At 32.9% G+C, this 12,363-nt stretch overlaps 1 protein-coding gene across 4 annotated transcripts in view; it reads left to right on the plus strand.

The window, feature by feature from the left end:
- Positions 1-6,064: 6,064 nt before the first annotated feature.
- unm_sa34860 (un-named sa34860) overlaps positions 6,065-12,363 on the plus strand; it is a 196,526-nt gene continuing 190,227 nt past the window's right edge. For all 4 annotated transcript variants that reach the window (XR_015500869.1, XR_015500870.1, XM_087270253.1 and 1 more), the window contains exon 1: positions 6,065-6,303. Coding sequence is in view for 2 of the 4 variants with exons in the window: in XM_087270253.1 (XP_087126379.1) it covers positions 6,219-6,303 (85 nt within the window). In the remaining 2 variants the exon portion in view is untranslated. The remainder of the gene's footprint in view (positions 6,304-12,363) is intronic.

A 12,363-nucleotide genomic window follows, 5' to 3' on the forward strand; every position in this document is an offset into this window, starting at 1 on the left:
AAAGATAAAAGAAGAAGAATCTTGCCGTGGCCAGAGAGCAGGGTAGAAAACAGACACAAAGAAAGTTAAACAGACTATTAAAAACTTAAAGTTTACAAAGGTTGACTGCACATTATTATTGTTGCATGCACTGGTGGTCTATTATGCACATTCAGTTTCAGATATTTAAAAACTTAAAACAAACTATAGTGTTGTGGTTCACAATGCTTGCTATTATATTAAGTTTACTGCTCACAGCAGGGTTGCCAGCCTTTTACAACAAATCTAACTCAATTGACAATTAAAAACTGGCCCATACAATGGTCGATTAAACTATCCCAATAATACCAACTCAATAACTCAAAGAACTCAAAATATGCCAATGCCCATATCTAACATACTTTTTTCTTCAGCTAGACTTTTAACACGTACCAAAACTATGCTCATATTTTACCAGTTTTAGCATCCCTTTATTGGCTTCCTGTTAATTTTAGAATTCAGTTCAAGATTTTACTTACTGTTGTTAAAGCACTGAATGGGCAAGCACCTTCTTGTATTTCTAAACTTATTAACTTACATTCAACTCCTCTGTACACGAAGTTTTACAAGTTCCTTGGTCATAACTTAAAATGAAAGGAGATAGACCCTTTGCTTTCCACGCTTGTGGAACCTGCTGCCACGGACATTACGAGTGCTTCTTTTCTATCTATTTTTAAGTCCAGACTTAAGACATTTTAAAAGCAATTATTCTATTGCTTTTAATCTTTATTGTGCATTGTTACTGTAATGCTCTTATTCTTATTACTTTTATTGTTATTTTACTTACTTGCTATTTCTTTTGATGAAAATCCCTGTATTTTTGTAATTAAAAAAATTGTGTAATAAATAAATAAAATCATCTTTGCATAATACATGGAAAGTACTGCTACATGTGCTAAATGAGTGCTTACTCCATTTCAATATCCTGGTACAGATTCTATTGGTGGAATATATTTGTTAGAGTAAAATATTATATGCAAATATACAAATATAATTGATGAAATATGTCAAAACCATATCCTGAAGAAAGAAAAAAAAAACTATGGCAATGTGGCCAAATTCCATGGGAAAACCACAAACTTGGTAACCCTGCCTAACAGTTTGGTCCAGATTTAAAAAAAATAAATAAATAACAAAAGTGTATATATATATATATATATATATATATATATATATATATATATATATATATATATATATATATATATATATATATAATTGTGACTTTCAAAGTCATTCTTTTCAAAGTGTATCATGATTTATTGTCATAAATACAGCTATTATCTCATCTAATCTAAAGGGCTTTGATTGTATGTACAAAGAAAGAGTATCAAATAAGCCTATCATGACTGTAAATGTTGAGAGACATCCTTTATCATGCCCGTTTCCACTGAGGGGCACAGTATGGGTTGGTACGGCTTACCTTTATCAGGCTGGCGCTTCTACTGCTAAAAGGGTACCAATTGTACCCAGTGTATGACAGAAAGTTTCAGTCAACATCACTCTCGCTCGAGAAAATGTCAAAGTAAAGCGTACAGGTTATTCACATATCATACGAGAAGCACATCTCACAAAACAGAGGCTTTACACACATAAACACTTTTTTTATAAATGTTCATTACTAACCTTTTTATGATTATTATTTATGATTATTATTATAACTGCAGATCAATGACCGGGCAAAATAGCCTACTGTAACGTCTGCAATTATATAAAATAAATAAATAAATGCCACATATATGAACACAAAAAGCCCTTACAATTTCCCATATGTTATAAATTACAAAAAAACAAAACAAAACAAAACAAAAAACACGCAGCATACACTTAGTCCTTATTTGGGTTCAAAAACAACATGCAACATAAAGCCTACAATCAGTACAAACCACTCATCTGTATCTTTAATCTTCACCAGCATATGTAACCTCTTGTTAGAAAGTAATTCTATCATTCCGAGTTTGTAATAGTCTAGAAGATGATGATTTAGTTAAACATGGCAGTTTGTTCATGTTTTAGTTTGAAAGAATCCTTTGCTTCTTTGTTTTTTTGCACATCAGTCTTGCGTTTGTTCACTTCTGACAGGATCGTATGTCAGAAGCACTTTAATTGTCACACACACGTTGTTATCATCACCTCAAAATGTTTGTTAATTCAAATAAATATGTGCGATGAGCGCAAATGAGAAAGCAAAACCGCTCACGGTTTAGACGGCCTTGTAAATGGGGCACAGGCTAGAATCTGCTCTTCCTCTAGGCTTTGTGGCTGTTCATCAAGACGACAACAATGTTTGTTTGAGCTTGGGGAACCATGGCTCATTATTATATTTTTATCTTGTTATGACTTAATGTCTCAGCTGTGTATTTAAAAATGGCGGTTCCTTTGTTTTCATTCTTACTTGTTGCAAGAGCGAGTGACGTATCTCTGTAAACCGATAGCATTCAGTTGCTTTGTCTTTTGGTACCCTTTTTTTGTACTTTGCAAAGGGTACCCAAAAGTGGTATGGTACGGTTCGCTTTAAGGTACCTTTTGATAGTGAAAACAACCATAATAACTGTATTACTTAGTGGAAATGGGCCGTTAAGAGTAGGGGTATTTAGGTTTTTAAATGATTTATTTATTTATATAAATGCCAAATGTGAAATGTCAGATGTGTTTGTGAGTGTATGCTGCAAATTAAATTTCCATATGGGGATAAATAAAGCTAGCTAGCTAACCAGCCAGCCAGCTTTCACTTAAAGTCTTTTAAGTTTGTTAACTTAAACTTTTTTTAAATTAGCTAAAACTTTTAAAGTTACAATTCAGCCTTTTAATGTCATAGTTATGACATTTCATCATACAGTTCCCTTTAAAATGATGTTTGCTCTATAGGCATGAGTGAGCAACAACTATGTGCACAAACATGCTGTGCTTCTTTACAAAGTGACATTGCTGCTTCTGTAGTTTGCCATGAATAATACAGCACTTTCAGTCAGTTTTGCTGATTCATGTGAATGAGGATGAGTTTAGAGTTGTCTACTGTACTTCTGTAGATACTGTAGAATAATACAATCTTGATACCTGTAAAAACATATATTTATAAAAAAAATAAAGTAAACCTAAAGGTATTCTCACAATACAGTTTTATTATGCAATTGTTTATATGAAATGTCCTCTTATAATCATTTTATAGTCAGTATTTTATCACTCATGGCTACCTGCTGGTTTCTGACTCACCCTTCCCAACCCACGAATCACCAGTGTGTCGGCTGACTCCCCAGTTGTTCATCTTCCTGCACTTTTGTCCACGTTCTCTCTCTCTTTTTAATGCCGGACACGATTATCAGTAGCGACAGCTCAGCAGCGTCTGCCTAAACCAAGCTTCCCCTCTGCGTGCACTAGCAAACACCCTGCTGTTTTAGGATCAGACTGGGCTAAGGTCTATGACAAGTCCAGTTCACTTTTTAATTTACAAGCTGCAACCTCGTCAGAGTTAAATTTTAAGATAGGTATAACTAGGATCACATGAAATCTGTATTATAGAAAACATACATTACATACTATTCACTACTGTTTTAAAATGCAATTAATTCTGGTGGTGGTGGTGGTGGGGAGAGGGGGCGGGTTTGGGGGTGTTAGTTAGGACGATTTTTCCCACCCCACCCCGCTCTTCACTTCCATTCCATTCACCCACCCCCCAACCCCCAATCCAAACCCCCATCCCCCCTTACGGCTCTTCACTTTCATCCATTCATTCTACATTAATTACCCTAAACTGTGCAAATAAAAGGATACATATTAAGCAATAACATTTTTGTTTTTTCACAGCCACACTACATAATTTTAGGGTAAATTAGCGTGAAATAATTTAGCAGGTCTGACCAGGATTGTGTGACTCCTGATGTATTGAATAAATGCCAGCTCTTTCCTTCACCTTTTTATATCAACATCTGAAGACAAAGACATGTTTTTTATGTTTCAGCTTGCGATTTTGAATACAGGATCTGGGTCTGTTGAATTTGAGTGTCTGCTGGATGAGGAGCGTGGGATGTGTTGGGAGGGCATGGCACTGGAATATGAATAATCATGCAGATGAAAGAGATTGAGCTGCAGTCATTGAGCCACATTTATCTTGTGGGTGGAAGTGCTGCTTCGGCTTAAATTTGGATTTTAAGAATGCAGTGCTAAATAGAGTTGCAGCAAAAAAGGCCATGTGAGTTTAAATCACATTTGTTCTGTCAATATGTGTCTGCTTCCAGAAGTCTTTATATCATTGTGTGGCAAATGCTTGTTGCTTGAAGAAGTATAGGTGTAGTTTATTGTAGGTCACAACAATTATTCACAACATTACCAATGATTACTTGTCAAATGAGAGGAAAAAATAAAATAGTTTTGAACTGAATTAATTATGTTTTATTTGTTTGACATTTTGCATCCTTATAATAGTGGTGAATAAAAAAAAAACATAATTAGCATCTACACAAACAAATAGGCTAAATAAATGACTATATTTAAATATATAAAGTGAAAATAGACAGTAAAATGTAAATAAAACATAAATATTAACCACAATTTTTTTGTGATACTAAAACAACACTGCTAAATAGTACCTTAATTATTTGTCTTTGTCTTGTCTAGTTTAACCAAAGGTGAAATGGTTGTGGCTAACTGAGACTCTTGAGTTTTTTTCCCCCACTTCCCTTACGTCAATTTGTGAATTGGCTTGCTTGGTTTGGGGAATTGTGGAGTCGCGCACTGAGGGATTTGACATCCCAGGTTCATTCAGAAAATGTACCTCTATGGACATTTCTGGAGAGAATACATCACAGGAGCAACGTTTTATTGCAGTTTCCTTTTCACAAATCCACTAGAGGCTGCCGTGTAGGCTTTTTGAGATCTCAAATTTCTCTCATGAGTACCATTCCCGCCTGCCGTTCTGGCGTTAATCCACCAGAGGCCGCTGTCAACTGACTGTTTGATTAACTGAATGATTGACTTACCAATCGACTAGCCCACCCTACTACTTCTGTAAACCCAACCAATTTTATTTTTAAAAGCACTGATTGACCCACCTACCATTTCCCAAAACCCAACTGACAATTTTAAAAAGCAATCCAAAGTCCAAGTCCACAGATGTACATGGCGAGCTAACTGGACAAACTGGTAACATCGGGCAAGCCGTCCATATGGAGGTAAGTGGTCAGCTGATAAGCACGAAAAGGAATGGAGTCACACCTCCCCATAGCGTTTGCTTTAAAAACAAAATGGAGCAATACATACTTCTGGTTACATAGTTTGTAATCTCCAGAAACGTATATAGGGCTGCGTTTTCATAATGAGCCTGTGTTGGAATTTGCTTTTCAGTGTGTGGACTTTCAGCAGTCAAAATTAAACCACACTGAACGGAACTACACTGAACGTCAACTCTGAAAACTACTGGCACAGTTTCACTTTACTTAAACGTCTATGTTAAGCTGCTTGGACACAATCTACGTTGTAAAAGTGCTATAGAAATAAACATGGACTGAAATTTACCTAAATATTTTTAAAAGTAACACACTACCAATTATCATTAAATACATATTTTTTTTTTAAGTATACACAATGTAAATTGGCACAATAAATTAAATGTTTAAATCATTACATTTTATCACATTTTTTAAATGTTCCTGTGCAGCTGTCACTTTAATTCTGTTATAATATAATATAGATTAGCTATTATTCCATTAAAATACAGATAAACATTTTATCTACAATACAGTAAGATTAATATTAGCAGTCTACATGATTCATGTCTACAGTACGCATAACCTTTAATTCAAACAATTATTTCGATTGAAAATCTCTAGTGAACATCAGTTAAACACGAACAATAATATGTCGCACCATCGACACGACGCGCTGTCATTTTCGGGTTTCTTCGCCGATTTACACCTTCATTAGTCTGGATGAGTCTGTGTCATGAGCAGTCACTGGTGTCTATTGGAGAGTGGTAATGGTCTCCTCCTCCTCCCCCTCCTCCTCCTCTTCATGCTGTCGGCTGTGAGAGTCTGACAGCTCCGCGAGCCTCAAACCGATCACCGCACCGCGCTCGCCGCTTTTCCGCTCAGATGCGCTGTTTTCCCCGCGTCTCCCCATGTCTTCCGCGGCTCTGTCTGAATCCTCTCAGCGCTGATGTGACTGCAGTTCATCCGTTCATTTGACACGTTTCTTCAGTCGATGAGATGCGTTCACGGTGGACTTACGTCGCCTGGATTTGTGTCTTCAGTCTCGGCGCCTTTAGGACTTTCTGCATTCCCGCTAATGAAGGTAAGATGTGGGATCTGGGAAAGGTGATTTTTGGTTGACAAATTCCTCGACGAGAACACACGGATCTGGATGATTATCAAGCAAAGAACGCTTTTTTATCAACAAAAATTTGGATCCATTGGGTTGGCGGATGGTTGTTTGGAGACTAAAAGAAAAGTTCTTGGTGTCATATTTAGATTTATTGGTTTCTGAAATCTCCGTTTTGACGAAGTATGTCTTTCTAAATGATGAGTATTACTGAAAGGAAAACTAGAAGATACAAATGTTCCCAAGTATCATTAGACTGTCAAAAGCTTCAGCCAGAACATTCATTTACAGTTTAGACATTTAATCTCAGATCAGAATGAAAGCACTTTTCAGTGAACTTAAAGCTTTACAAGAGTATTAATGCAGACTCGATGGTTATTTTTAGCAAATTCCTTTTGGACATTGTTAACAAATGATGTATCGCTCTTTAAAGAACTCTCAAATCTCTCAAATCAATTGGTTGTACATCATTTTAAATAAATCATTATAGATAGATAGATAGATAGATAGATAGATAGATAGATAGATAGATAGATAGATTTAGATAAAATATATCACATCTGTTACTGTAAACTGGGTAATAGCTGATTACATAATCATATTACAAAACAAAAACAAGTACTTTTTATTACATGCACACTTTTTATTTTATTACATTTTTATCTTATTACTTGCAATTAAATTTTATTATATTTTCTAATATTTATAATCATAATAATTACTTTTTCAGTGATTATAGTAAAATATTCATTCTACGTATGTAATTTGTTAATTATCCTTAATTATCTAACCTCTTTTAAAATTTTGGTTGAAAAATTAAAACTACAGTTCATGTATGTAGGCTACTTATAAACGCATTATATTCCAATTTACAAGTGCAGTCTAATAGTTTGCCATACTTACTGAAGTTTTCACAGTGTTATTTGTAATCAGTGTTAGACAAGATTTGAATAAAATCCACTCAAATTTGACAATAATTATATTAGACAAAATATCTGACAGTCCATTATTGACTATATACACGAGAGCATCAAACACCTATCAGTTTGTTTCCAATATTCACTGAGACTTTAAAAATAGTTTTATTCAAGTCAAAAATATAATTTAACATCACTAAACAAATATAATGTATATACACCACTAACATTAAAGCTCTATTTTAATGGCTGAACAATCTAGAGATAACTTTTAAAGCTAACAATTGCAGATTGACACATTTTGTTTTGTGTATTTGCAGTCCACAAGGTTCTTCAATTAAAATGCTCTCCACATGAGATGAAACATCATGTCATATATGACACATTATGTAATATATAGTCGAAAAAGCTACGGCTGACTGTTTAATGGAGCAGAAAGTTTTGAACATCAGGTCACAAAACTCCCAACCACACATCTCAATGCATCTCTGGATATAATTCATGAAGTATGTTGTCACTTAATTTCCTTCAGCATTCAGCATACACTGAAAAAATGGATGGTTCAACACAATTATTTTATGTTGTTACTACACAAATCAATTAAAGTAACAAATTAAAATAAATTCAACATAAAAAAGTCTAGAATTATGTCATTTTAACTCATTTTAGCAGCAAAAATAATTTTCTCAATTGTATTACATTCTCATTTCATATACCGCAGGCGTATTATTTATTCTGCAACAATCTATCATTAAAAGGGGAAGCTCACCCCAAAAAACTGAACATTTACACACTATTTACTCTCCCTTGGATGGTTTCAAACCTTTGTGAGATTATTTAGTCTGTTGAACACAAAGGAAGATATTGCGAAGAAAGCTGAAAGCCTGCTACCATAGTATTTATTTTTCTAACTATGGAAGTCAATAATTATAGGCTTTCAGCTTTCTTCACAATATTATATTTGGTGTTGAACAGAATAAATAATCTCACAAAGGTTTAGAACCATCAAAGAGAGAGAGTAAATAGTGAGTAAATGTTCAGTTTTTTTTGGGTGAACTACCCCTTTAAATGACAGATTATCGCAGGATGAACAATATGCTTGCGATATATGAAAGGAGACAAAAGATGTAAACACTTCATGTAAATTTTAAATATGCATTATCATTTTAGTGCTAGAAATGTGCTACAATGATAACATCCAATTTTTCATACTGAGCCACTTTTGTTTAAATAAAATCTTTGTTTTTTTTTGGAGAAAGCTCCACACGTGGGATGGCAAATTTGCATTAGAGGCGCAGAGACAAAGGAAACACAGACACAGTGTGCATCAAAGTTCCCTAAATGTGCTTAATAGTGGCCAGAGAAACGACAGCCTCCGACTTCAAATAATATTTCATGTTTGTATGGCTTCGTTTTCCAAGATGCAAAAAAAAAAGTGTATTTTCATGAAACACTCTTAAACTGTTGCAGATTTGAATTGGCATACATTAGAAAAGGTTTCACCATGAGAAATGTCAACAAATGATCTGCGACTCCAATGGATGCGTTTCAATTTATCACTCTTGACTATAGAATATGTAAATATTGTAATGAGTGGGTCAGCATATGGATAGTGCGTTGACAAGTGTGGGGATGAGTTGATTGATTGTGGGCTCATAATGGCACAATAAAAATGAGAGCATGATGGGGGAGGGCAAACGGGTGCCTATGTAAACTGGCACAATAGAAGGACAGTGGGCACTTCAGAGTCACAATGGCACAATTTGAACAAACATGCCCATTCAGAGAGATTTGAGCAGCGGTGAACTGTAATTTTGGAGGGCAATATGATTTTGAAGCACTATAAATTAACATGAGCAGTTCTGGTTGTTGCGTTTGGATGATTTAACCTTGAGTAGAAAGAAAACATATATCAAAATATTCTATAGAAATGTGGTGTAAATCTTCCTGATGTTGTCTTAAAGAGATGTTTTGGTCAGATGTAACTTATTTAGGGGGAGGTTTAGTGATGTTAAATAATGTTTTTTTTCACTGGAAGAAAATTAAAATATTTAGGTCAGTTTTTTAGCAAACTGAGTTTCTAACTATGTGAAATGTATTGTCTGTTAAACTTTTTAAGCTTTTAAAGTAACTATTTTGGGGTTATAGATTAAAATTGGTTGTTATTGCCTCTACATGCATTTTAAATAGTTACTCAAAGCTTCCTAAAGGACAAAAAGTTGACTTGACAAAGACTAACAAGACAAATATATTAAAGTAAATTTTTTTCTCAATTTTCTGATTTCTTTGCCAACATCAGACATCAACCCAGATCAAAACACCCTCAATTATTAGCACACCCTGTTTATTTTCCCCCCAATTGTTGTTTAACCTGGAGAGAACTTTTTTTTAAGACATTTGTAAACATAATAGTTTTAATAACTCATTTCTAATAACTGATTTATTTTGTCTTTGCCATAATGACAGTAAAATTATATTTTACTAGATATTTTTTCAAGACACTTCTAAACAGCTTAAAGTGACATTTAAAGGCTTAACTAGCTTAATTAGGTTAACTTGCCAGGTTAGGTTGATTAGACAAGTTATTGTATAATGATGGTTTGTTTTGTAGGCAATCCAAAAAATATAGCTTAAAGTATAAATATATATATATATATATATATATATATATATATATATATATATATATATATATATATATATATATATATATATATATATATATTATCATTATTGTGAAAATTTCCTTGCTCTGTTAAACATGATTTGGTAAATATTTAAAAAAGAAAACTATTCAAAGGGGGTTTAATAATTCTGATTTCAATACAGTAAATTGCAATATAAACACAATTTCACTAAATGAAAAAAAAAAACAGTTGGAAAGAATTTATTATTTCGATTGATTGGGATGATTCTGTATGATTCTGGGATGATTCTGTATAGGAGTGCATTCAATATATAAAAAATCTTCAAGCATTGATAAGTTCAATAAAGTAATACAGTTAAACTGTATTCACGTATACAGTAATTAAATAACTAAACGTAAAATAAAACCACAAACAGTTCAATAAATTTATCTTTATTGATTTGTCAATGTTACAATACCATTTCATCAGCCTCAATGCTCTTAAAACCCTTACACAGTCGCAGACCTAAAAAAAATACACTTGCAAAATAATAGATTATAATCCAGACTCAACATTGCTTTTACTTGCAATGTAACTACGAATGGGAATGATCACATTGTGATATCGATGCTGAAGCAATATATTGTGCAGCTCTACTGTCTATCATTTCTGTACTATAATTTCTTTAATTGTTCTTTTTTAAACACAGAATTTAAAACAGATGCATGAAAAGAAATGAAGGTGAAATATTCTAAAATAATGAGTACATTTCCAAAAAAAAGTAAATGCTTAAGTTAGCAAGCAAGCAAACAAATGTTAATATGGACACACAAGATTAAAAATATACAATTTTAGTTAAAACCACATTTAATCACATTACAATTACATTAAAATGTATAGTATTTATTAATTTTCTGAGAAAAAAAAATCACACAAATGACAGAAAACACCAATTTTATATATATATATATATATATATATATATATATATATATATATATATATATATATATATATATATATATATATATATATATATATATATAAAAAAATAAAGTAGACATTTATAGTCTTTTTTATATGTTTATAAAACCACTTGTAAATTTCTTGTGATCTGGACAACACAAAATGGGGTTATTTAAACTCCCAAAAAAAAAATATGATCATATATAAGTTGGATTAAGTGTTGTAAAATTACAATTTCAGTGTAGATATCATATCCTGTAGGTATTCTTTTTCATCCTGGAATACTGCTGTATTTAATATACTTCTTAAAAAAATATACTACAAGTTTTAAAATAAAAATCAAATCTCCTTTTATAACAGCCTGAGCTGTTTTCACTCTGATCTAAGCTGCGATTTCCCTTGAATAAATGTTCTTATAGAACAAGTTTACAAAAACCTTTAAAGACACAAATTAAACATCTTAAAAAGCAAAACAAAGCTATTAACAAAATGCTTCATGTTTTGAAGTAGTCGTAAACTGATATTTTATAGTCAGATTTCCGCACACTGCACATCATTCAACATTTGTATCTGCCTGTATGGACAAAAAGCTCTCTTTTATCTAGTTCACAAATGCATTTCTTCATGCTAATTAGATTTATGGGATTCTCCCCAGGATATTTTTTCACTTAAAGTAGGACATCAATATCTGTCATTCAGATGAAACACATTTAATCCTCATTTAGGGACAGTTAAATGGGCCAGACAGACTTTTTTTTATAGCTTTATCCAATGCATATTTGTCCTAAAGTGAGTGTGAATAACTATGTGGGGTTACGTAACTTGTTATTCAGCAGGGCATGAAGTGAAAATCAATGCTAAATTTATACTTTTAAGTCTTGATAAACTGACATTTACCTTTTTACGCTGGATATTTAAAGCACCGTTGTGACATTTGTGTGGGTCTTGGTCATTAGCTTATTGTTTTGGAGCCCCAAAAATGATATTGCTCTTGTGATTCATCTCACACATGCTAAATAGTCTCGCTGCTAACCTTTGATCAACACAAGGTCAAATTAAAATTCAGGCCTGGTCGGGCTATGAATGTAAAGGTCAGCTAATTAGTCGTGCCGGTACTCATTCGTTAAAGGTTCCAGCAGACAAAAAACAAAAAGAAAAGGGAAAAAAAGTGACCTACTCTAGGTATCAAATACTGGCACTGTCAGAAAAAAAAAGAAAGGGGGTTTAATATTAGACATCAGTCCTCTCAACTAAAGATACAAACAAAATGTTTGCTAAATTTAAATATAGTAGATTTTAAATGATTGTATTCAGGGTTGAGACACATTTAGATTGACATTGTAAACAATGTCTCAGTTGATTTTGTATAGGCTGATGTATTGTAATGTGTCTGGAATTTTTCAATTGCATTTTTAAAAAAGATTTCTTTCATCCAAAGCATACATTTTGCATTTAGTACTACCTGCTAAAGAAACATTTATTTATTGTTTGTCAATGTTTATTATAGTTCTATCAAAAACATC

This window comes from Danio rerio, chromosome 10 (genome assembly GCF_052040795.2).
Source record: "Danio rerio strain M-AB ecotype USA chromosome 10, GRCz13ab, whole genome shotgun sequence".
NCBI lineage: Eukaryota > Metazoa > Chordata > Actinopteri > Cypriniformes > Danionidae > Danio > Danio rerio.